The 26,823-nt window shown below is 48.4% G+C and overlaps 1 protein-coding gene across 1 annotated transcript; it reads right to left on the bottom strand.

Moving 5' to 3' along the window:
* Window positions 1-22,165: 22,165 nt before the first annotated feature.
* CCL16 (C-C motif chemokine ligand 16) lies at window positions 22,166-26,130 on the bottom strand. Its single transcript, XM_052657762.1, has 3 exons — window positions 25,968-26,130; window positions 22,923-23,043; window positions 22,166-22,481 (listed from the first exon to the last, which is right to left on the bottom strand). The coding sequence occupies exons 1-3, from the start codon at window positions 26,035-26,037 to the stop codon at window positions 22,370-22,372; spliced, it is 303 nt and encodes a 100-aa protein (XP_052513722.1). The 5' UTR covers window positions 26,038-26,130; the 3' UTR covers window positions 22,166-22,369.
* Between the last annotated feature and the right edge of the window lie 693 nt (window positions 26,131-26,823).

Below are 26,823 nucleotides of genomic sequence, written 5' to 3'. Positions count from 1 at the left end.
ACGGGTCACCATATAGGGCCCCCAATGCCTGGAACACCTCCCAGCAAGGTGACATTAAAACTTCCAGCAACAGGGCAGGATAAAAATACATCTCAGACCAGGTTATAGCGGTAAAGTCCTCCGGGGACCTCTGGGACATGGCGTGGAGTGAGAAGCTGAGTCATTTGCCCACCACTGCGGGTCTATCATTGATCAAGGGCTCTTCAGGATGAATTCCCCAGCATTCCCGTCTTGCTGGGGGTGGGCTCTGAGGCAGGGAGGCAGGGGCTTCCTGTAGAGGGCCAGCCAGTGGTTGTGTGGACTGGATTAAAAGGAAGATCTGGACCAGAAATATTTCTTTGTTGTGGCCTTGGAGATGGAGAAACAGTGTGGGGATAGGACCTTCCTCAGCTGCTAGGCATGGACATTGAGCTGGGCGTGTAGATGCTATGACGTTGGCCCATCGAGACAACAGGGCGGATGGGTCAGGCATTGATCCGTCCCTCTGGGAGCCTTGGCGTCAGACAGGCATAGATTTGAATTTTGGCTTGGTCACTGACTAGCTGGGTGTGTTGGAGCAAGTTGCTCGAATTCTGAATTCTCCATGGTTTTCTCATATGCCCTATGGCTAAAATCCCTGCCCTGCAGGGTAGATATTAGGATTAAGAGACATAAAGGATGCTGAGTGCCCAAGAGTTGATGCTTTTGAACTGTGGTGTTGCAGAAGACTCTTGAGAGTCTCTTGGACTGCAAGGAGATCAAAGCAGTCAATTGTAAAGGAAATCAGTCCTGAATATTCATTGGAAGGACTGATGCTGAAGCTGAGACTCCAATACTTTGGCCACCTGATGCGAAGAGCTGACTCACTGGAAAATACTTTGATGCTGGGAAAGATTGAGAGCAGGAGGAGAAGGCGACGACAGAGGATGAGGTGGTTGGATGGCATCACCAACTCGACAGACATGAGTTTGAGTGAACTCCGGGAGTTGGTGATGGACAGGGAGGCCTGGCATGCTGCGGTTTGTGAGGTCGCAGAGTTGGACACGACTGAGCGACTGGACTGAACTGAACTGTAAGGTGCCTGACACATAACAAGATGGTCTCTGAGTGTGATTTTCCTTTTCGTTTCCTACTGCCCCACCCCTTGCTTCTTGGAGCTGGGCTGTGACAGGGTTGTGGGTCACAAGTGGGTTTGAGAATGGAGGCTTCTTAGGAAGAGGTGAGGGGGACTCCAGCTAGAAAAGGGGAAGTGGAGGCACGCTCATGACTCAGAATTTCTATTTCAGGCTCCCAGGCGGGATTGGGAGGACGCTTCCCCAGCCACTGTGAGATATAAGCAGACAAGAATGAGCGAGGCCAGGGCTGGCTAGCCAGTGGGGGGGTTTCCTGAGCTTGGGCCCCTCCCTTCCCCCCTCTCCCCTGGGGGGTGAGGGTGGGCTGGTGGTCCTGGCAGGGACTCTGCTCTGTAGTAAGGCAAGAAAGGAGGTGGGGGAGGCACCCTGTCAGTTACGCAGCCAGGAGCCTCAGGCTGCTCTGTGAGCCCAGGAGGGAGGCAGCTAGCGGTCCCACTGTGGTCCACCCTCAGGATGAAGGGTCAAGGGCATCTGTGGGCAGACCAAAGCCTCAGGGAAGCCAGGGTCGGAGCACCTCCAGCAGACTCCTCCCTTGCAGGTCTCCATGCTGGAGACACAGGGTAACAAGAAGGAAGGGAAATGATGCAAGTAAAACACAAACACAGAAAGCGTTCAGATCATTAGAACCGATTCCAGTAATGCAGAAGCACCGAGAGCTGTGCTGGAACCTAAGTTACAGACTCAGGTTTATAGGAAAGAGAACTTAACCACTATAACCTGGTCTGAGATGTATTTTTATCCTGCCCTGTTGCTGGCAGTTTTAATGTCACCTTTCTTGGAGGTGTTCCAGGCATTGGGGGCCCTATATGGTGACCCGTCACCACCAGTGACTGCTGAGCCTTCCTCCCTGGGGTTAGTGCCGACTGGGGGGTGTGGTGGTGTTCCAATAGTCCGGGGTCCGCTTGAGGACATGGAGACCTTCCCCAGGACTTGGGCCGTCTGTCTGAATGTTCTCCACAGCCCTTCTTCTTTGGGGTCTCCCCTGTGTCGGCCTAAAGAAAAAGACACAGTGTGTGAGCTGTGACTTCAGGTTTCATTCAGGGACTGGCTGAGGACTGTAGCCTGGGAGCCAGCCTCCCAGTCGCTCTGCAAAGTTGCTCTAAAGAAGTAGGGGGAAGCCAGGGTTTGTATGATCATCAGCTGAGGGTTATGAGCAGTCAACCAGACAACTTGGTGAAAGAGCACCACCAGTCACAGAGAGCAGATAGCTCTGGTGAATGGTGTTAGCGACGTCCGGTGCATGGGACGAGGTGAGAATCCGGGTTCATTCAGATCCTTCCTGAGATAAACATCTAGCTGACTGAGAGGTCTGCTCCTCTGAGGCACAGAGTGTCTCGTCTTGTTGTGGTCTCCTCTTTTTTCCTTTATAAATTATGAAAGTATGACAACACGTTTACAGGAGGCTTGGAAAATACAGAGCAGGGTTACATATAATTCCACTCTATATTACAGTTTCTTTCTTTATTTTTATGTTTAAATTATGAAAATGTGATAACGCATTTACAGCAGACTTGAAAACTACCGAACAAGGTTACATACAGTTCTACTATATATTACAATTATTTTTTAAGTAGATAAATTAAGATTTTATTTTTAAGTTGGAGCTTCAATGTCAAACTCTCAAAGATTCGTAGAATGAAAAGATAGAAAGGTAGAAGGATATGGTAGACCTGAGAAGCACTCTGAACCAATTCACATAGTTAAGATTTATGCAATCTTCACACAATAGCGGGATACAAATTCTATTCAAGTCCCTGTAGTCTATAAGCCAGGAGACACTGGAACATCTACAAGGACATAAAACAATGTTTAAAAATTTCTTGGTCTGAAGGTACAGAAGCCATCGAGTCTGTCCTCTTATCACTGTGGAATTATGTTAGAAACCAGTATCAAAGGATGTCTGAAAATATCCCACATGTTTTCAAGAGCAGTGTGATGTTTACCAAGAGAGATCTTTGACTTAGCCTTTGAAAGCCTCAATAAAGGCTCAATAAAGCCTGAAGAAACACAGAGAGTGACTGCAGAGAAGAAAGCGCTTAAAGGAGAAATTAATATCAAAATGGAAAATTAATATCAAAGATACTTTAAAAACCCCGTGTATTTTGAAATTAAATGTCCACTTTTAAATGACGGGTGTGTCTAAGAAGACATGACAAGGAAAATCAGAAAATGTCTGTACATCCTGTTGTGGGCTTCATTTCCCCTCAGAGTGTGCTGTCGGGCAGCTTCTATAGCAGGGTATGGCCTAATCTTTGTAGAGCCGCGTGGTGAGCAATGCTCTTGTTTATCTGTGTTGACACCTGCTTCCCAGCAGTGGTGCAGGGACGCCCAGGTTGCACCTGCCTCCCTCCAGCCCAAACCAAGACTCTCTCTCTTCCTTTTTTTGGCCATGCCGAATGGCTTGCAGGATCTTAGTTCCCTGATGGGGTCAAACCGGCGGGTGCAGGATGGGAGTGGCCTTTGTGATGAAAGCCCAGAATCCTAACTAGGGGTCAGCAGAGAATTCCACCCCCACCTTTTTTTTTTTCCTAAATGAGTGTTTCATTATCTTTCTTTCTTTTTATTTTTTTTTAAATTGAGGTGCAGTTGAGTTACAAAGTTGTGTTAATTTGTGCTGAACAGCAAAGTGACTCTGTTATACACATGCATACATTTTAAAATACCCTTTTCCTTTCAGGTTTATTCCAGGAGATTGGGTAGAGTTCCCTGTGCTATCCAGTGAAAGGGAAGCCGCTCAGTCGTGTCCGACTCTTCGTGACCCCATGGACTGTAGCCTACCAGGCTCCTCCGGCCATGGGATTTTCCAGGCAAGAGTGCTGGAGTGGATTGCCATTTCCTTCTCCAGCGGATCTTACCGACCCAGGAATTGAACCCGGGTCTCCCTCATTGCAGGCAGACGCTTTACCGTCTGAGCCTCCAGGGAAGTCCATCCAGTAGGACCTTGTTTATCCATTCTATTCTTTTTGGCTGTGCCGCAGGGCATGTGGGATCTTAGTTCCCTGACAGGGAACTGAACACTCACCCCCTGCAGTGGAATCTTAACCACTGGACCACCAGAGAAGTCCCTGTTTATCTATTCTAAAGGTAATAGTTTGCACCTGCTAACCCCAGACTCTCAGCAGAACTCTCTTTTTTTGTCCTGGAAGAAATCCACTCTTTTTAATAATTCTGGTGAAGACATGAAGGAAATGCACTTTGAATCTTCTTTTATTCTTTGTGCAGAGGGCATGGGCTTTTAGAGAGCCCCAGTTTTGCTCTCTGCCCTGCATTAACTCTCCCCTGCGAGGGCTGCAGGAGCTGTGTGGTGCACACTAGCTGCTGGACTCAGGGTAGGGAAGAGGGGATAGAAATAGGAAAATATCCCTAAATATCCTAGCAGGGGAGTAAACTGTGGCAGTCTGTCTTCCAGCGGCACTCCCTTCCCCACTGTTCACTCCCAGAGCGAGGTGTCCCGCATTTGCATGTGTGTAGGTTTGGTAGCCTGGGTTAGTCCCTAAAAGGGTCATGCCCCTCTGCAGCCAGGAGCATTTCCCCATCTCCTCCCCATTCCCCAGTTTCCCATTTAAAAATGCCATGTAGATTACAGAATAGAATATGCTACTGAAGAAGTAGAGTAGAGCCAGACAGTCTGGTGACGTCAGCTCTCTCTGCAATTCCAGCTGCCCTGTGCCTGGTAGATATACAGTTCCCAAAAGCATAGTACAGAACTGCTATCTCTGCTTTACCGTTCCCCCAGCTCCTTATTAAAACAATTATTGAGGCGCTTCCCTGGTGGCTCAGTGGTGGGGAATCTGCCTGCCAATACAGGAGACACAGGTTCAGTCCCTGGTTCGGGAAGATCCCACATGCTGCACAGCGGCTAAGCCTGTGCACCATAACGCCTGAGCCTGTGCCCCAGAGCCTGGGAACCACAACTACTGACGTTCTATAGCCTGTGCTGTGAAACAAGAGGGGCCCCTGCAGTGAGAAGCCTGCGCACTGCAGCTAGCCCTGCTCATCACAGCTAGAGAAAAGTCTGAGCACAGCCAAAAATAAAATAAAAAAATTAAAAGGAATTATTGAGGTGTGGCTTGCATAGAGCTAAGTGTGTACATCTTACAGCTTGATGAATTTTCGCACATGGATATATGTGTGTAGTCATCACCTAGACCCAGACAAAGAACATTTTCAGCTCCTCAGAAGTTTCTCTCTTGTTCTCTCTCTCTCTTTTTTCGCCATGCCACAGGGCTTGTGGAATCTTCATTCCTTGAACAGGAATCGAACCCTGGCCACTGGTAGTGAAAGTGCAGGGTCCTAACCACTGGACCACCAGGGATTTCCCTCCCTCACATTTTTTTTTCAGTGAATCCCCTAAAAGTAACCACTATTTGATATCTATGACTGTTTTTTTTTAAAAGATTTTTTGGAAATGGATCATTTTTTAAAAGTCTTTATTGAATTTGTTACAATATTGCTTCTGTTTTGGTGTTCTGGCCTCAAGACATGTGAGATCTTAGGTCCCCTACCAGGGATCAGACCTGCACCCCCTGCATTGGAAGGTGAAGTCTTAACCACTGCATCATTAGGGAAGTCCCTCTATGATTGTTTTGCTTTCAGTGGTTGGCTGGTAGTGTGTCCCATTGCATGGATGCACCACAGTGGCTAAGGCTGCACACAAGCGTCTCTGAATTCAGGTTTTCCCCCAACCTCTGGTCTGAAGGGAGAATTGTATGACAAACTGCTCTCCACTTGTTGACCCTGAGGTCCCGCCTTCTGCTCTTCTGCCGCTCTTGGAGCAGAAGGGGCAGCGTTCCCAGGTTCTCCAGCCGTCTCTACTTCATGCCTTCCTCCTTCCAAGGGGGCACTGGCCCTGCCTTCTTTCTTGAGCTGGGAGAGCAACTGGCTTGCCAAGGAGGAGATCCAGTAAGACAATGCCCGCTGCTGAACCCGTGTGGGACTCCCAGCTGGGGAGGGCGGTGGGAGAGGGAGAAAACAGGCCAAAGGAATAGAAGGAAATCTTGGGGGTGGGGTCTAGACTTCCACAAGGCTGTGGCATTCAGGTTGCACCAAGTTTAATCAGGTCTCCTGAGGGCAGAGACCCTCGAACTGGAGTCTTAGTTTCATACAAGGATGCCCAGGATCAGAGATCATCTTGGTTCCTAGCCTTGTGCAAAGCAGGGCAAGCTGGATTGATTCAGAAAGGACTTGGAAAAGGCTGGCTGGACTGAGCTGGGGAAGCAGGCTGTGGCTGCTGGATGGGAGGACAGACCTTCACCTGGGAGGCCCCTGTCCCCAGGAGGCCTTAGCTAAAGGCTGGGATGGCCTTCTGGGGGCATCAGAGAGCTTCTGAGCAGACGACTGTTTCTGGACCCCACTGAGGAGTAGGGCGCATCCCACTGATACCCCACAGGCAACACTGCAGAGGGTGAAGTTTGTCTGCAGAGGTCAAGATGAGAGCTGGACTGTGGCAGATACGGGCCAGAAGGCCCCTTGCAGACTTTCTGTTTCTAGAAACCCTCATTTAAGTGTCCACGTCAAGCCTGGCCTCTCAGGAAATTCCCCATAATCCATAAAACTCTCACTTCCTCTTTTCCAAAACTTTCCATCTCTCAGGATGGTGGGAATGGACAGCCCCAGCTGGTGTGTTAGTTTCCTAAAGGTGCTAGCATGTGAAAGCAATATTCCTGGCTCCTAAATTGAGGTACCAATTAGGAGGATGACAGGCACATGACAAGTGGACATGACCCTGGTGAAGGGCAAGGCTCCTCATCATGACTGCAAGCTCCTTGCCACCGTCTCCTCTTCTCCCAGGCAATCCCACTGCCTCTCAGATTATACCATTACACTGTAATCTAGCTACACTGTAATCTATGCCAGAGCAATGCCTCAGCCTTGCCAATTCCTAGACAACCTTTTCCCTTTCTGAGTTAACCCTCCAGGATTAGTTTTGGAGAAAGTGGATTTTCCCACCTCTGCTTTTGTGTCACCTCCAAGTACAGCCACATCTCTGTCCTTTCAGCAATATGAGGGACCACATTCACTCTGCAGCTTGTCTGGTCTAATTTTTGGAGGTACTAATTTTTGGCTTAAGTGGCAGAAATCTAGCTTAAATGAGCTTACTCAAAAAGGAAACATCATGGTTCATGGAACTGGAAAGTGCAAGCAGCTTCCAGCTTCAGGTCTGGCTTGATCCAGAGGCTCAAACAATGTCATCAGGAGTTTCTTGCCCTCCACTTTTCGCTTCTGCTTTTTCTGCAGATATATAATAGTTGGGATAGTCAGAAATTATGCAGAAATGCCTGGACCCAGCTCCCTCTCTTTGAGAGAACCAAGACTCAACTTCAGTCATTAGCTGTGGACATGTTGTGATGGATTAAAGCAAGGGCACGGCACACAAACTCAAGTGCCCACTGAGTCCAGGCGGTAGTCTGAAAGAGTGAAATAGGCCAGCTGGAGAATGCAAGCCTCATGCAAAGAGGGGCAATCACTATGTGGGGTGTTGACCCATGGCTACCAGATCTGTTCATTTTTTTGAGTAGACATAGTGTTAAACTTTGTTTCTGTATTTTATTGTCTTGGATCAACTAAAATGATATTTTCAAAGAACATACATCAGCAGGAAAAATTGTATAACCAGCTTTCTCTGTAATATATTTTTAATATAAATGTCAAAAATCATCCTAATGCTGATTTAATCCAAGAGATAGATCTATTTTCTGTATCAACCTGAGAGTTAGGGACAAAGGAGGAAAAAATAAAAACAGTAAAACAAAATTTAAAATGGAAGCATTTAAAAATTATTTAAAACATTTTTAATTAGAGGATAATTGCCATAGAATATTGTGTTGGTTTCTGCTATACAACAGTGTGAATCAGCCACAAGTATACATATGTCCCTTCTCTCTTGAAACTCCGCACACCCCCACCCCGTCCCAGCCCTCTAGGTTGTCACGGAGCTCTGTGTTGAGCTCCCTGTTTTATACAGAAACTTCCCATTAGCTCTCTGCTTTACCTACAGTAATGTATATGCTTCAGTGCAACTCTCTCAACTTGTCCCACGCTCCCCTTCCCTGGCTATGTCCACAAGTCTTTTCTATGTTTACGTTTTATTCATTCCCTGCAAACAGGTTCATCAGTACCATTTGTCTAGATTCCACAATATATGATATTTGTTTTTCTCTTTCTAGCTTGGGCTTCCCTGGTGGCTCAGCTGGTAAAGAATCTGCCTGCAATGCAGGAGACCTGGGTTCAATCCTTGGGTTGGGAAGAGCCCCTGGAGAAGGGAAAGGCTACCCACTCCAGTATTCTGGCCTGGAGAATTTTATGGACTGTATAGTCCATTGGGTTGCAAAGAGTCGGACATGACTGAGCGACTTTCACACATTCTAACTTACTTCACTTTGTATAACAGGCCCTAGGTTCATTCACTTCAGCTCAACTGACTCACATTTGTTCCTCTTTATGGCTGAGTAGTATAAAACAGAAGCATTTTACTGGCCGATGCAAATCATCTTTAAAAAAACAAAAGCGAGGGCTCCCCACTAAATTTAAATCATCTTCCCATCAAAACAACTACTACAATAACAACAAAACCAAACTGTGAGCTTCCTGCCTGCAGAGGATGGTGGCTGGGATCTTAGTTCAGTTCTTGAAGTTTCAGCTATGAGCAGCTTTCAGGTTTCCTCAACCAAGTTCTGTCCAGGTGTGTGCACACTAAGTCGCTTCTGTCGTGTTAGACTCTTTGCAACCCCATGCAACCCCACCAGGCTCCTTTGTCCATGGGGATTTTCCAGGCAAGAATACTGGAGTGGGTTGCCATGCCCTCAGGGCTAAAAACTGTGAGCTAAGCTTGTATAAAGAATTTGGGATTCCCTTTCCCTGATTTTTTTCTCTTTCTGGGGTTCTCCTCACTCTCCAGTGGTCACTTTTGTCTCAGGCTCCTTCCTCTGGTTCATCTGACCAGAAAGACCAGAGGCCCTCTCACCAGAGTTTTAGCCAGTCCCATGGCATCCCCAGTAGCAACTGCAGCTGACCTCAGCCAGCCCTGTGGCATCCCCCCCAGCAAGTGCAGCTGACCTCAGGTCAAAGTCACAAAAGTTAGGAACTGCGTGCCTGTTGCTTGCTCCCGCTTTCAACATCCCTCCAAAATCCACCTTCTTTTATACAATCTCTCATGCTCACAACTGTATTAAAAAAAAAAAAAAAAGATTTTCTGAGTTTGTAGCATCTGTTTGCAGATGGATCAGTTTGTTGGGTATGTCAGATACTAGCCCTCCAGGCTGGAAGTAGAAGATTCTCTAGGGAGACAAGTTTATGTTAAACTGTTCTTTTGGGTGGAGGATGGGGGGTCCTATCGAATAGTACGGCGCTGTCTTCTGCCCCTCTTACCAGGATCTTCACTCTGCTTTGTTCTTCTAACAGAACTTATCACCGCTTGACGTTGTGTGTATTTGGGTATTGTCTTTTTCCCCACTAAAATGAAAGTTCTCTGAGAGCAGGATCTTTTACCTGTTCTGCCTCGACGTGAACTGGAAGCCTCAGCTCCCTGTAAAAGGGGAGAGAGAAATCTGGAAGAGGTGGGCAACATGAGGGGCCTCTGAGCAGCACGTCTAATGCACAGGTGGGTCTTCCTGGACATAGCCACGTGTGATAGCCCTTTAAGAATACACAGTGGCTTGTCGTAGTTCAGTCGTATCCAACTGAATAGCTAAGTCGTGTCCAACTCTTTGCGACCCCAGGAACGGCAGCACTCTAGGCTTCTCTGTCCTTTACTATCTCCCGGAGTTTGCTCAAACTCATGTCCATCAAGTCAGTGATGCCATCCAACCATCTCATCCTCTGCCGCCCCCTTCTCTTGCCCTCAGTCTTTCCCAGCATTAGGGTCTTTTCCAAGGAGTTGGCTCTTTGCATCAGGTGACCAAAGTATTGGAGCTTCAGCTTCTGCATCAGTTCTTCCAACGAATATTCAGAGTTGATTTCCTCTAGGATTGAGTGATTTGATATCCTTGCAGTTCAAGGGACTCTCAAGAGTCTTCTGCAGCACCACAATTCAAAAGTATTAGTTCTTCGGCACTCAGCCTTCTTGATGGTCCAACTTTTTATATCCATACATGACTACTGGAAAAACCATAGCTTTGGTGATACGGACGTTTGTCGGTAAAGTGATGTCTCTGCTTTTTAATACGCTGAGTTTGTCATGGCTTTTTCCCCAAGGAGCAAGTGTCTTTTATTTCGTGGCTGCAGTCACTGTCCAGAGTGATTTTGGAACCCAAGAAAATACGTCACAGCAGCTAGTCACTGTGGTTTTTAACCACTGGGTGGCGCTGCCCTCCAATTTTCCTAAGATTAAGCCAGCCTGCAAACCCTTAACCTCTGGGAACCTTATTTAAAATACCATCTCCGGGGTGACACATCCGTGCCCTGACCCCCTGACTGGCAGTCAGAAGGGGTCTCTCACGCTGACTTCTGAACACGAGTGTTACTCCCTTCCTTCCCCTTGCCCCCCTCCTTAGTGTGAATTTCATGAATAGACATTTCATGAAATGACACCTCCAACCTCTCCCCTGGCACAGGAGGTGGGTGGGTCGGCGGTGGGAGCAGAGTAAATTAGAAGTGGTGGTCCCTGCCCTCTAGGCAGCCCTTTCAGCTGAGTTCAAAGACCTGCCCTGGAGGTAAAGGACGAGCCTCTCTCCTTGGCATCACCCTTGGGAAAGTTGACCAAATAGCCACTGAAGCTGCTCGTGTTTTGTGGTTCAGAGGAGAAACCCCCGCCGTAGGGTCTGGAGCGGAAGGCTCCTTTCTGGGAAGAACGCGGCAGAAGAGGAAGCTCTGAGTGTGTGTTTAGGGCGAGCACAAAGGGGCCCATGCAATTTCTCAGTCCTACTGTTCACAATCTGGTTGCCTGCCACCCACCAGCTTCTCCTCCCCTGTCATCATCGGAATGTAGGAACCGAGGGCTGTCCTCTCGCCCCACCAGGGAGAACCTGCTGGCCTTGTGCCTTCTTGCTCGGGGAGGGGAGCTCAGAAGCTCTGAATCCCAGCTGTGGGGCAGGCCTAGCGCTGCGTCCTCTTAACATGTTAACTCGTGTGATTCTCCTAGTGACCTGTGATGGCTGGTGTTTCAGTCATTTCACAGCAAAGAAAAGCTGCGTCTCCGAGAGGCTGAATCACATGAACCTGCCTCAAATGCTCACATCTTTAAAAATCCTCCCTTGAGCCTTCTGGCCCTTGACGTAGGTTTGGCTTCCCCTCACAGAGCAGCTCTTGCTGGAGTTGCCTCTGTATGCAGTGCTCCGGGCTCCCCTTCCACAGCCTCTGTTCTCCCCCTACCCCTTTGGTTGGGCTTCTATCACTATTTTCCGCTGAGACTTACTGCCTCATGGACAACCTTCAAAAGGAAAAAAGTGGAAGTGTTAGTTGCTCAGTCGTTTCCGACTCTTTGCGACCCCCTGGACTGTAGCCTGCCAGGCTCCTCTGTCCATGGAATCCTCCAAAGAATACTGGAGTGGGTAGTCATCTTCATCTCCAGGGGATCTTCGCCACCCAGGGATCAAACCGAGGTCTCCTGCATTGCGGGCAGGTTCTTTATCCTCTGAGTCACCAGGGAAGCCCATGACCTTCAAAGGTCAACTCCAAAGACCTTTCCTCTATTCTTCTTTTTTAAAAAATATTTACTGGGCTGTGCTGGGTCTTAGTTGCATCTGAGGGATCCAGTTCCCTGACTTGGGATTGAATCCAGGCTGCCTGCGTTGGGAGTGTGGAGTCTTAGCTCCCGGACACCAGGGAAGCCCCTCTCTGCTCTTCCTTTATCTCTCGGCAGCACTGAGCACATTGGATAACTTTCTCTTGTTTAAATGATTTTCTTGGCTTATCAGTTACCACGCCCTCTGGGTTTTCCTGCCATCTCCCTGGCTACTGTTCCAGTCCATCTATGTGTCACTCCTGCTCTGGTCTCTAAATGTTTGAACGCCCACGAGCCCATTACTCATTACCTGTTCCACACTCTCCCCAGCTGACTCCGTCTGGCCCCACGGTTTTATATACTCCAGCTTGACCATTCCCTGGTCTTCCAGACTCCCATAGCCAACTTTCTTCTCCACACGGCCTCATGGACACCTAATTAGCACCTCAAAATAAACACGGGACAAACAGAACTCTTGATCCCCCACCTCAATTTACTATTTCCCAGACGTCCCCGTTTCTATAAATTGCACCAACAACTCAAGCCCATCTTTCTCAGCATGTCTTTCCAGTTCTGTCCCCTGAGATGTCCCTAATATCCTCAGCCACCACCACTTCCTTCCTGGTCCAAGTCACCGTCCCCTGTAGCCGGGACTGCTGAGGGGGTCTCCCTCACCCCCCAGGAATCCCTGTCTGTGCAGGTGATTCTTCAAAGGTCAATCAGATGCTCTCCCTCGGCTGCTTAAAAATGTCCTGGACGGCTTTCCACCTCCCTTGAGATGAACTGCACACTCCTTGCCGCGGCTTACAAAGCACTCCCTCCCTGCCTTTGACTTTCTCACGGCTCGTGCTGGTCTCCTCCTCACCTCTGTGCTCCAGCTGGACTGTCCCCAGCCTAGGGCTTTGCCCTGGCTGTGCCCTCTGCCTGGAAAGTTTTATCCATTTGTGGTTTTTTTAGGTCTTTGTTGCTGCACATGGGCTTTCTCTTGTGATAGGGAGCCAGGGTACTCTTCATTGCTTTTGAGCACGGCTTAGTTGCCCTGGACTTCCTTGGTGGCTCAGATGGTAAAGCATCTGTCTACAATGCGGAAGACCCGGGTTCGATCCCTGGGTCGGGAAGATCCCCTGGAGAAGGAAATGGCAGTCCATTCCAGTACTATTGCCTGGAGAACACGACTGAGCGACTTCACTCACTAGTTGCCCTGAGGCATGTGGGATCTTCCCAGACCAGGGATCGAACCCGTGTCACCTGCATTGGCAGGCAGATTGTTAACCGTTGGACTACTGCGGAAGTTCTGCTTGCAAAATTTCCTTCCCCCGGGTCCTGGCGTGGCTGATTGCTGCCGGTCATTTAGCTCTCAGGGGGCACGTCCCCTCCTCAGTAACGCCTTTCCTCACCACCCACCTAAAGTAGGCATTGAGTCACCTCCCTGATCTTGAGAGCTGCCTGGAAGTCTTTCCACTCCTGCAGTTCTCCAGTCCAGGGGCGATCAAAGCTTCCACAAGTCTTCTGTGAGTCCTCGATGACTTACTTCACAGGCTTTGGTCTCTGGTCCAGGGACACTGGCCCTGTGTGCCACCTCTGGTTTTCAAAGACCAAATGGTCCCTTTTCTTGGCTCACTCAGAGTGACTTCATCCCTCCCCTTGAAATCTTACCCCAGTCTATCCTTGCCTGGAGAACCCCATGGACAGAAGAGCCTGGTGGCCTCCATGGTGTCACGAAGAGTCAGATGTGACTGAGCGGCTCACACACACACACACACGCGTGCACACACACACAGACATGCATACACACATCCATGTCCTGGGGGCATTTCTTGCCTTCACTGGGGTTGCAGACACATTTTCTAAACGTGATTTTTTTCCCTCCAGGAGAGGGATTCTCGTCCTAGCTGATAACAGAATAGCGACATTTTACCATCATAGTTAAGAGACAGAGTTGGGATCTGAACCTGGATTTGCCTGAGTGTGGAGACAATGCTTTTATTTTCTTTAATTTAGCTTTTCCCAACCCCCTGCATCTGTGGCCTGGGGGATCTAAAATTTCGATCTGCAAACTCAGTTGTGGCACGTGGGATCTAGTACCCCCACCAGGGGTCGGACCTAGGCCCTCTGCATTGAATGGAGAATTAGCTACTGGACCAGCTGGAAAATCCTGAGACAACGCTTTTAAACCAGCACATCGACTGTGTCCTGCAGATCCTCATTCAGGCTGCTGACGACTCTCAGTGGTTGCTTGCACACAGGTGCACGCACACGTGTTCTTCCCTATAGAGGGGAAATGCGTGCCCTTCTGGCTGGCCTCGAGAGGTTGCCTCGAAGGCTGAATAGCATTTCTTACAGGCCAGCCAGAGCTAGCCGCAGGACATCTGGTCATCTGGTCTAAATTCTCATAGCGCACAGGGGGATGGCTTGCAGAGGGGATGCACGAGAGGGGATGTGCCAGCCAGGCTCCCAGACGCCAGGTAGAATGCTCCTTGTACTGCCCAGGGCTGCTTCCTCCCTTTCTTCCCTTCCTGACCCACCCACTTGCGGGGGACTGACCGTGAAAGGGTTAAGTCTTGGGAGCTGCTCAGCAGGTATGCAGAGCCTTAGGCATGTCCCTAAGCTCCCTGTCCTGCCACCCTCAAGAATTTTTATAGCCCTTAAAGCCCCAAGATGTCTTGTTTCTGCAACATGTAAGATAGATAATCTTATAGTGCTCTGTACACAATGGTAAGGGTCTGGTGATTGTATCCTGAGGTTAAAAAATAATCCTGTGCATGTCTTAAGTCACGTATTTTATCCTATAAATATTGTAGCCTAATAAAGAAAGGCATCAGCCATTTGTGGTCTGATCCTCTCAACCCCATCTTTTGTCTCTATCTCTTATTTTTCTTAGCGGGGACGCTCCGTTCTCTCCCTGTGCAGGTGCAACTCTTGCTTGTGCTGGCCGCGGCAGGTGGCGCCCAACGTGGGGCAGATCGACAGTTTTCCTCGCCACTACTCTTATTAAGCTGAAAAGAGTGAGTATATAAGTATACAAGTGATTTAAATTAAGGAGGAGTAGTAAGGTATATAGTTGAGAGTATAAATATGGGACAGACGCATAGTCGTCAATTGTTTGCACATATGTTATCTGTAATGTTAAAACACCGGGGAATTACTATTTCCAAACCTAAATTAATCAATTTTCTTTCATTTATTGAAGAAGTCTGCCCTTGGTTCCCCAGAGAAGGCACAGTAAGTTTAGAGACGTGGAAAAAGGTAGGGGAACAAATTCGGACTCATTATACTTTACATGGCCCTGAAAAGGTTCCTGTAGAAACTTTATCTTTTTGGACACTAATTCGTGATTGCTTGGACTTTGATAATGATGAATTAAAACGTTTAGGAAATTTTTTAAAACAGGAAGAAAATCCTCTTCATGTTCCTGATTCGGAGCCCAAGTATGCTGTTCCCGAGGGAATTGAAGGTGACCCTCCATTTTGTAACTTATCGCGTCCTTCGGATAATGATGATTCACTTTCCTCCACAGATGAGGTGGAATTAGACGAAGGGGCTGCTAAATACCATCAAGAAGACTGGGGTTTTTTAGCACAAGAAAAGGGGGCGTTAACATCTAAAGATAAATTGGTTGAATGTTTAAAAAATCTCACTGTTGCTTTACAGAACTCAAGAATTAAGTTTCCTAATAACAATTTAAAATCCGCTTCTGCTCCACCTCTTCCCCCTGCCCATGCTCCTTCTGTTGTTGCGGGTCTCGATCCCCCTCCGGGGCCTCCTCCTCCTCCGCCATCTGAAATTGTGTCTCCGCTACAAAAGGCATTAAGACAAGCACAATGACTTGGTGAGGTTGTCTCCGATTTTTCTCTTGCTTTTCCTGTCTTTGAACATAACAACCAGCGTTTCTATGAAGCGCTGCCTTTCAAACAATTAAAAGAGTTAAAGATTGCTTGCTCACAATACGGTCCTACCGCTCCATTCACTGTTGCTATGATAAAAAATTTGGGTACTCAGAATCTACCCCCAAATGATTAAAAACAAATAGCTAGAGCTTGTCTTTCGGGGGGAGATTATTTATTATAGAAATCTAAAAATGTTAAACAGTGTGCTCGTATAGCCGATGTTAATCGGCAGCAAGGTATACAAACCTCCAGTGACACCTACAAATATATTGATCATGTTATTATTATTGTTACAGCGGATACAAAACGGAGAGGCTACGGCTTTTTGGGCATACATTCCTGACCCGCCTATGATTCAATCATTAGGATGGGATAAAGAAATAGTACCTGTCTATGTCAACGACACAAGTCTTTTAGGAGGAAAATCAGACACTCATATTTCCCCTCAGCAAGCCAATATCTCCTTTTATGGTCTTACTACGCAATATCCTATGTGCTTTTCTTATCAATTACAACATCCTCACTGTATACAGGTGTCAGCTGATATATCCTATCCTCGAGTGACTATTTCTGGCATTGATGAAAAAACCGGAAAAAGATCGCACCGTGACGGAACTGGACCTCTCGACATTCCGTTTTGTGACAAACATCTAAGCATCCGCATAGGAATAGACACTCCTTGGACTTTATGTCGAGCCCGGGTTGCGTCGGTGTACAACATCAACAATGCAAATACCACCTTTTTGTGGGATTGGGCACCTGGGGGAAAACCTGATTTTCCTGAGAATCGAGGACAGCATCCACCCATTCTCTCTGTAAACACTGCTAATGTATATCAAACAGAACTGTGGAAACTTTTGGCTGCCTTTGGTCATGGTAATAGTCTATATTTGCAACCCAATATCAGTGGGAGTAAATATGGTAATGTAGGAGTTACGGGGTATTTATATCCCCGAGCTTGTGTCCCTTACCCATTCATGTTGATACAAGGCCATATAGAAATAACATTGTCATTAAATATTTATCATTTAAATTGTTCTAACTGCATACTTACCAATTGTATAAGAGGTGTTAAAAAAGGAGAACAAGTTATAATAGTAAAACAACCTGCTTTTGTAATGTTACCAGTTAAAATAACTGAAGCTTGGTATGACGAGACTGCTTTAGAATTGCTACAACGCATTAACACGGCTCTTAGCCGCCCTAAAAGAAGTGTAAGCCTGATTGTTCTGGGTATAGTATCTTTAATCACCCTTATAGCAACTGCTGTTACCGCTTCTGTATCTCTAGCACAATCCATTCAAGCTGCTCATACTGTAGATTCCTTGTCATATAACGTTACTAAAGTAATGGGAACACAAGAAGATATAGATAAAAAAATAAAAAATAGATTATCAGCTTTATATGATGTGGTTAGAGTTCTAGGGGAACAAGTTCAGAGCATTAACTTTCGTATGAAAATTCAATGTCATGCTAATTATAAATGGATTTGTGTTACTAAAAAGGCCTATAATGCATCTGACTTTCCGTGGGATAAGGTGAAGAAACATCTACAAGAAATTTGGTTTAATACTAATGTTTCTCTAGATCTATTGCAATTACATAATGAAATCCTTAATATTGAAAATTCTCCTAAGGCTACTTTAAATATAGCTGATACTGTCAACAATTTTTTACAAAATTTATTTTCTAACTTCCCTAGCCTGCATTCACTGTGGCAAAGCATAATTGCTGTGGGCGTGGTTTTGACTGTTGTACTTATCGTGATTTGTTTGGCTCCTTGTTTTATTCGTAGTATTGTTAAAGAATTTTTACATGTAAAAATTCTGATACATAAAAACATGTTGCAACACCGACATCTTATGGAACTTTTAAAAAAATAATAAAGAGAGGGGAGCTGCGGGGGACTGACCGTGAAAGGGTTAAGTCTTGGGAGCTGCTCAGCAGGTATGCAGAGCCTTAGGCATGTCCCTAAGCTCCCTGTCCCGCCACCCTCAAGAATTTTTATAGCCCTTAAAGCCCCAAGATGTCTTGTTTCTGCAACATGTAAGATAGATAATCTTATAGTGCTCTGTACACAATGGTAAGGGTCTGGTGATTGTATCCTGAGGTTAAAAAATAATCCTGTGCATGTCTTAAGTCACGTATTTTATCCTATAAATATTGTAGCCTAATAAAGAAAGGCATCAGCCATTTGTGGTCTGATCCTCTCAACACCATCTTTTGTCTCTATCTCTTATTTTTCTTAGCGGGGACGCTCCGTTCTCTCCCTGTGCAGGTGCAACTCTTGCTTGTGCTGGCCGCGGCACCACTGGTCCCCTCATGTTGCTGTGTGTGGCCTTCATCCCTTTCTACCCTTTTCTCTGACAGATGAGTGGAAAGCCTGCTGTTCCAGGCCTTATTGTCCACCCGCTACCAGTCACCTTGGTTCCACAAGGCTGACAGTCACATAAGCTGGCTAGGCATGCATTAATGTGGGTGAATCACTTTGATTGATCAGGCTGATCACGGTTGGGAGATACCTATGGATAAGAATGAGGGGGTCTTTCCTGGGAGTGCCTCTGTGTGCGTACATGTTATGTTAAAAGCCAGGCATTTATCTACCTTGAAAAGATTAAGACTAGCCCTTTGATGGACACAGAAGGGGAAGGGGAGGGTGAGATGAACTGGGAATTCAGGTTTGACATAAACACATGACCATGTATGAAATAGATAGCTAGTGGAAACCTGTGTATCACAGGGAGCTCAGCTTGGTGCTCCGTGGTGATTTAGAGGGTGGGATGGGGTTGGGGTGGGAGGGAGTTTAAAGAGGGAAGGGATATACATATCCATACAGCTGATTCACTTCATCGTACAGCAGAAACCAACATAATGTTGTAAAGCAATTATACTCCAATAAAAAACAAATAAAAAACCCCAACAACAACAGCAACAAAACAGCTGATTGCACCTGAAAACAGCTGATTGCACCTGAGATAAGTTACTTTTGGTTCTAAACCACTGGGAGTTTCTGGCAAGTTTTGTTATTATGTGCTGGGATGAGAAGTTGACTTTGTATACAGAGTTTTCAGTTAGATTTTTGGACTGACATCTCAACTCTGAACTCTTTTGATAAGTTAAAAAAAAAAAAATACATGATGACATTTCCATTCCAGCTTGCTAGAATCCTGGCCCCCCCCTGTGCTTCCTGTTTTCAGCCTCAGCTTGTCCTTCAGGCCTTTGAACTCGAGTTCCCTGATTTTGACCCTGGCGCTGGCTAAGGACTTTGAAACCTCCTGCTTGGCTGTGCACACCGATCGTGGTCTGGCTCCTGCGTCAGTCAAGCCCTGCCACCTCTCCACGTTCACTCTGGCTCTGGCAAGCAAAGGTCCAGCCTGGCTATGTTGTATCTGTCGGTGATTCTGTCATCCCTGGGCTGTGAGCTCCTGGAGGATGGTTGATTACAGTCAGCTCTGATTGCAGGAATTGTAGAGAGAAATCCCTGGACCCAGAAGTAGGAGCTCACAGCCTGGGAGGGACGAGAAGGGAGCACTGACCTCTGTCCGGGACAAAGGGGAGGGTCGGAGTCTGAGGCCCTTACCTGCCCCAAGCTCCTGCCTGGCCAGCGTGGTGACTGACAGGTCAGTACAGAGTTAAGGTGTTTTTGGCACAAACGACAGAAGCTAAGACCTGCTAACTCGAGCTCGTGTAAAGAAAAGGGGGCACCCAGACACCCGTGGACAGATTAATGAATGAGCAAAACAGGGTAGATACAGACAATGAAATATCATTCAGGCCCAGCAAGGGATGAAATCCTGACAACATGCATACACTTTAGAAGTGTTGTGCTACGTGAAATAAGACGGTTACCAAAGGTCAAATACTATATGATTCCATTTATAAGAGGTACCTAGAGGAATCACGTTCATAGTGACAGAAAGTAGAATAGTGGTTCCTAAGGGCCAGTGGTCATGTATGGAGGTGAGAGTTGGACTGTGAAGAAGGCTGAGCGCCGAAGAATTGATGCTTTTGAACTGTGGTGTTGGAGAAGACTCTTGAGAGTCCCTTGGACTGCAAGGAGATCCAACCAGTCCATTCTGAAGGAGATCAGCCCTGGGATTTCTTTGGAAGGAATGATGCTGAAGTGGAAGCTCCAGTACTTCGGCCACCTCATGCGAAGAGTTGACTCATTGGAAAAGACTCTGATGCTGGGAGGGATTGGGGGCAGGAGGAGAAGGGGACGACAGAGGATGAGATGGCTGGATGGCATCACTGACTCGATGGACGTGAGTCTGAGTGAACTCCGGGAGTTGGTGATGGACAGGGAGGCCTGGCGTGCTGCAATTCATGGGGTCGCAAAATGTCAGACACGACTGAGCAACTGAACTGAACTGAAATGAACTGAACTGAACTGAAGGGCTGGGGGGAGGGAGGAGGGGGAAGTTATTGTCTATGGGGAAGAGAGGTTTCAGTCTGGGGTGAGGAAAAAGTAGTGGTGATGGTTGCATGACAACGTGCCACTGAATTGTACACTTAAATACGGTAAGAATGTTGGGTACGTGTGGACACACACACACAACAGAACTGACCTAAACCAACAAAAAGTTATCGCCGAGGTGCTAAGTGCCGCCATGGTCCTTTAGGAATTCAAAGAAACAGACAGAACAAACAGGAATAGTGGGAAGCATGCTGGGGCATCTCATGGAACTGAGGTTAGCCAAACCTCCAAGCCTGGAGGAGGGACAGGGCAGCTCCAGGGGCTTCGGCGGACGAGTGCGTAGACCTCTTCCCTTGGGACAATGCTCCAGGGCTGGTTTCGCAGGTCCGAGGTTCATCTAAGAGAGAGTCTGATTGGTCAGCTGGGTTAGCTTCAGTTGGCATCGGGAAGCAGGGAGGCAGGATGATGTAGTACCACTGGGGGCCACTGGGGGCAGACTTGGGTCAGTTTAGCAGAATCCAAGTCATTGGAAGACCAGTGTTCCCAATGATCACTTCACCAAATTTCGTTTCTCTATATAGCTTTAGCGGAGAAGGCAATGGCACCCCACTCCAGTACTCTTGCCTGGAAAATCCCATGGACGGAGGAGCCTGGTAGGCTGCCGTCCATAGGGTCGCTAAGAGTCAAACACCACTGAGCGACTTCACTTTCACTTTTCACTTTCATGCATTGGAGAAGGCAATGGCAACCCACTCCAGTGTTCTTGCCTGGAGAATCCCAGGGACGGGGGGGAGCCTGGTGGGCTGCCATCTATGGGGTCGCACAGAGTCGGACACGACTGAAGCGACTTAGCAGCATATAGCTTTAGTTGCCTGAATTTGCTTTGCCTTCACAACACCATTTTGGGGGAATGTTGGATTTTGTCTGAGTGCACTCCCTATTATTGAGCTGGGGACAGAGAGGTAGGGAGGAGGGGAAAAAATAATCCATGTCTGGAAAAAAAATAAAGTGAAAGTGTTGGTCATTCAGTCATGTCCTACTCTTAGCGATCCATGGACGGTCACCTACCAGGCTCCTCTGTCTGTGGAATTCTCCAGGCAGGAATACTGGCGTCGAATGCCATTACCTTCTCCAGGGGATCTTCCCTAACCCAGGAATCGAAGCCAGGTCTCCTGCATTGCAGGCATATTCTTTACCATCTGAGGCACCAGGGAAGCCCCCCACCTCTGGCCTCGGTGCCATGTGAAAGCTCCAGTTCCCCAATTGGAGAAATTTCCCCAGGGGAATGTGAGGACCCTGAAAAAACTGAGACTAAGTTTCTGCCATCCCAGCAGAAAGGAGGCAGGGAGTTAGAAACAAAGTTGGCAATAAAGGAAACTGTGTTTACTGAATGGTTGAGTTTTGGACCAGGACTTTTACCCCAGCCTAGCCAAATGCCCTTCCCTGTCCTATAAAGCTTGCAATGGGAGAGACCTAGGGATTGACACCTCCTCCTTTGTTTCAGCACCATCTGCACCCACATCACCCTGGGGAAGACCGAATATTGGGGAATTCAGCAAAGCTTCAGCAACAGGGACAAAAAAAAATTAGCATTTGACTAGTCCCATAAGAAAAGGTTAGGTTTTTTGTTTTTAATTTTTATTTATTTGGCTACCTTGGGTCTTAGTTTCGGCATGAGGGGATTTTTAGTTGCAATGTGTGGGATCTAGTCCCCTGACCGGGGATTGAACCTGGGCCCCTGCACTGGGAGCATGGGGTCCTAGCCACTGGACCCCCAGGGAAGTCCCAAACAGTTAGGTTTTAACAGAAAAGCATCATAGAAGAAAAAAGAGATCTAGAAAAAGGATGAGTGTGGATAGGAGATGCCAAGAGTCCCGTGAGTCTCGTAATGAGCGGGAGGCCAGAGACAGCCAGAGGTGGTTTGGCTGTTGGGAAGCAGGACGTGATCATTCAGGACGGGCTGGTGCACTGGAGGGAGGTGAGGCTCTGAAGCAGAACAAGGAGGAGGATGTGAAAGTGCTGTGCTGAGCGTCAAGAATGTATCCCTACCCTCCCCCTCAACCTTGGCATTTCCTCCGGAGACTGAGAATATATTCGAAATGCTTTACTTTTTTGAATCTCTGGCCTCTTTCTCTGAAGGTGACTCTTGTCATTCAGATCACAAGGTTGCCCGTGTTTTCACAGGGTTACCCCTTCCCCCCTGCCCCGTCGAACTTGGGCTCCATCGGAGGCCTGACCACCAGGGCGAGTTGTGGATCTGGGGTTGACCTTCCTCCCATCTGGTGATGTTAACCTAAGCCAACCTCCTGGAAGGCAGCAGAGGAAGTTTGGGATCCTTGATGTACTCTTGGACCCAGTCGTTTTCGGGGTTGGTACAGACCTCTCGTTTCCGCTTGGTGATGAAGCTGTGGGGGCAGAGTTAGACCGTCAGGGGCCCCGGAGAAGTTAGGGGTCCAGTCCACACGCCCCCACTTCTAGCTCACCGGGGGCTTGCCTCATGCCCTGTACCACCTCCCTAGGCCTCCCCCTGTCTGGGTTCCCTCAAAAAACTCCCCTCTCTGGCTTCTAGACCTCATCATCTCTTCTTTCAGCCCTTCTCCATTCAGCCTAGACCCTCAGGCTCGGGTTCCATTATGGCCACTGTTTCTTGGACCACTTGAACCGGCCACGCGCCTCTGTAAGTGGCAAAGTCTAGAACAAAATCCAGGCCTGTCTCGTGAGAGTCAAAGCCCGGGCCCTTAACTGGGGCTCCCCTGTTCTAGCATGGAGTCTTGGTTCTGTGTACCCCGATCCAGCCTTGGGCTCCCCTTCCCGCTCCCTGTAAATGTCTGCAGAACGGTGCTTACATGATTGCCGGCAGGTAACAGTTGAGGGCCTGTCTGTATCCCACCACCAGTTTTTTCGGCAATACTTTCTCATGATACTTCGGGCAGCAGGTGGGTGGGGGGTTCACCGACTCAGGAACTTCTGAGGGAATGACATTGAAAGCTGAGTTAAGAAGGTGGAGAGGGAGCCCGTGGCTGCCCACCTCCATCTCCCATCTCTTGCATTTTGTCTGTTCTTGTGATGGCAAAGCCGTCTGTCAGCAGGGGTAACAGACAAGTGAAAAAGGTGAATCTTCTGTAGATCTTTCAGCCTCTGGACTGAGCTTCATGAAGTACAAAGGACTGGGGGGTTCACATTTGCTGATGAACTTGACTGGGCCAACATGTATTGAGCTCCTAGTACAAGCCAGGCTCCATGGGAGTTAGAACACGTGGAAGATACAGTCACTACTCCTGTGTCCCTTACAGACCAGTCTGAGTGAAAAAGCAAAGTGAAAAGATAAACACTACAATCGAATGTGGTCTGGGATAGAGTAGAATTTGACGCAAGGGGCTATGGGAACAGAACGAGGAGCCCCTGACCCAGCCTGGGTGGTTGAGGAAGAAGTCCCACAGCAGGTGGTGTCTGAGCTGATTCCTGAAGGACGAGCAGGACTTAGGCAGACAGAGGGGTCATGGGATCTGAAGAAAGAAATGTATGGAGGCCTGCGGTGGGGGAAGCCCAGCGTGTCTGGGAGGATGGAGCAGTTCCAGGAGCCGCAGTGCAAGGTGGGAAGGAAGAAGTAGGAAGAGGATATTAAAGAGGGCAGGGAGGGCTGCACCCCTTCTGAACTGTGTCGGGGAGCCTGGATTCTGTCCTAGAGGCACCAGAGAAGCTGAGGTCGGTGGAAGGCTGAGATACAGGGATGAGCAGGAGAAGTCAGGGCAAGGGGGAAAGGCTTGTATTTAAGTTTTGGGGCCAGACAGCAAGGGTTGGAGTCTTGACTAAATGACTTGAATCACGGGCAAATTTCTTAACGTCTCTGGATGTCTTTACCCTTTAAAAGAAAGTCAAAAAGCTCTGTCCTACACAGTAGGGGAAGGAGAAGGCAGGATGAATTGAGACAGTAGCATTGACATATATACGCTGCTGCTGCTGCTAAGTCGCTTCAGTCGTGTCCGACTCTGTGCGACCCCATAGACGGCAGCCCACCAGGCTCCCCCGTCCCTGGGGTTCTCCAGGCAAGAGCACTGGAGTGGGGTGCCATTGCTCATCAGTAAAACAGGTAGCTAGTGTGAAGCCACTGTATAACCTCGGGCGCTCAGCTCAGTGCCCTGTGATGACCTGAAGTGGTGGGATGGTGGGTGGGAGGGAGGCCCAAGAGGGCAAGGACGTATGCAAACATACAGCTGATTCACATTGTTGTACAGCAGGGACTGATACAACATTGTAAAACAATTATTCTGCAAGTATCAAAATATCCTATGCTGCACTATAATGAAACAATATTTAAAAAGAATGCATATATATGTATAACCAAATCACTTTGCTGTATAACAGGAATTAACAACATTGTAAATCAACCATACTTCAATAAAAATAAATCAATAATAAGAAAAAAAAGTTATGTCCTAGGATCGTGGTGAGGATGAGTTGAGAAAATGCTTGTAAAACCCTTAACTCAGAGTCTGGTGTAGAAAGTGTCAGTGCTTGTGATTAAGAGCTGATGGTAGGGAGAATGGATACATGTATACATATGGCTGAGTTCCTTCCCTGTCTGCCTGAAACTGTCGCAACATTGTTAATGGCTGTACTCCAATACAAAATAAAAACTTTTTCTTTCTTTTTTTTAAAGAGCTAATGGTAGTAATGGCCACTCTACTGGCTTGGAAAGTGCTCTCTCTCCCTCTCTCTGACACTCCCAGGAGGCCAGACTTGGTTGGTTGGTAGCGCTGTGTCTCCCTTGAGCTCCCCTGACTGCTCATCACTCAAGGATATCACCTTCCCCAGCCCCCAGACCTGCAGAGTGCAAATCCCTGACACTTGTGTCCAGTAGGTGGCAAAGCCTGAGACGTCTCCAGGGCACCATTTGGCTGATCCATGCTTTGGCTGGGCCATTTTTCTTCCTGCCTGGCGTTCCCGAAGGGCACTATTGCCCCCTCCCACCCCCAGGCGGCACCTCTACCCACAGTGGCCCTGGTTCTTTAAGGCGATGTTTACAAGGACAAGGGGCGTCCTGAGAGTGTGTGGGCAGATTACACGGTCTGTGTGACCCTCGCTCCCCCAAGGGTTCACAAAGGCAGAATCCAGCCAGACTACGTGCCAAGGGCAGCCTTAGGGAGAAAGGAAGGGCTGGGGCCATTGAGGGCGGGTGCATACTGAGAGATGGCCTGAGTCTCTGGTCCTTGGCCTGTCACCAGCGCTCATAAAGGCTCGTAGAGGCAGAGCCCATGGGTCTGTCTTGTGGCTCCAAAGCCTTTCGATCTCCTCAACCCCTTTTCTCCTTTCTACAAACTTTCTAGCCCTAGGCTGGGAGATGGAGACAAGGGCCCAGAAATCCTCAAATGGCACATGTGGGCATCCCATTGGGGCGTCTCTCGGTTGCCATGGCAGTCCCAGAAATCTACAACAGACCCTGCCAGCAAGGGGTGTCTAGCTTCAGACTCCCCGTCCTGGGCTTAGCCCCAGACGTCCCTCCGCTGGCCTCCCTGACTCCCTCTGTCCGCCCTGCCAGAGCAGGCATGTCTTTCCCACCCTCGCCTTTTGCCTCACCTTCCTCCTCATCACGTACGTCTGTGATTGTCCCCTCTGCTCCTTCCTTGGCTCTTCCTCCCAAATGATCATTCCTGCTGTGTCCTCAGGACTCCTGACGTGACCTCGACCCAGCTTCCTGAAACTGCCCAGCCCCAGCAGCTCTGCTCAGCTCGGCTCTGCTTGCCAGGGGCCGGTGGGCAGCAGCTACGGGTGCAGGCGGGGAGGGGGCCTGGGGCTGATGATGGAGGCCTGAGAGCACTCTTGGCATCACCTCGCGGCCCGCTCCCTGTTCCCTTGCCTCAGTACCGCCCCTCAGGGGCAGGTGGACTCACTTGGCTGACTGTGAACAGCAGAAGTGATGGTGAGGATGAGGAGAAAGAGGGCAGCCACGGAGACCTTCATCCTCTCAGTGGGCAGGCAGGCTCCGGGGGAGGCTGGGCGGACACAGTCTCCTTCCTTGCTGGTCACCCACGCGGGGCCCTCAGCTCTCTGGACTCTGACCAGTTCAGAGTGGGCGGAGGAGGAGAGACGACGGTCCTCCCTTCGTGTTTGCTGAAAGGGAGGGCAGTGGAGGGCGGGGTCTGGTGCACAGTTGAATTTGCTAATATTTGCAGCTGCATGAAGGAAAAGAGAAAGAGAAGGTGTGGAGAATGTGCTCTGGGTGTCAGCTCCCTTCAGGCCCTATTTTACTTAAACTTCACAGAGGGGAGTAAAGACTTTATTCCCATTTCGCAGATGAGGCCCCTGAGGCTTAGAGAGGCTAAATTAAACTCACGTGGGTAGGAGGCAGATGCTGTTTAGTCGCTAAGCTGACCTGACTCTTTGTGGCCCCATGGACTGTAACCCACCAGGCTCCTCTGTCTGTGGGATTCTCCAGGTCAGAATACTGAAATGGGTTACCATGCCCCCCTCCAGGGGATCTTCTGGACCCAGGGACTGAACCTAAGTCTCCTACATTGACAGGCGGATTCTTTACCAAGGAGCCAGATAGGCAGTCCTGAAAACAGAATCTGTGTGGCTTCATCGTGTTCTCTGCCCCCATCTCTACTTTGGGAAAGAAGAGGGAGGGTTGAACCGACCTTTTCCCCAGGTGATCAGTCTTCGGGAGGCCAACAGAAAGCAGGGTTAGAGAGAGCACAGACTGAGGCAAGGGTAGGGTTTAGTGACCTCGGAAAAGAGTGTCCCCCT

The sequence above is a fragment of the Budorcas taxicolor genome, chromosome 19 (genome assembly GCF_023091745.1).
Source record: "Budorcas taxicolor isolate Tak-1 chromosome 19, Takin1.1, whole genome shotgun sequence".
NCBI classification, from domain to species: Eukaryota; Metazoa; Chordata; class Mammalia; order Artiodactyla; family Bovidae; genus Budorcas; species Budorcas taxicolor.
Note: the sequence above shows the minus strand (reverse complement) of the source record. Positions and strands in the feature narration are given on the sequence as shown.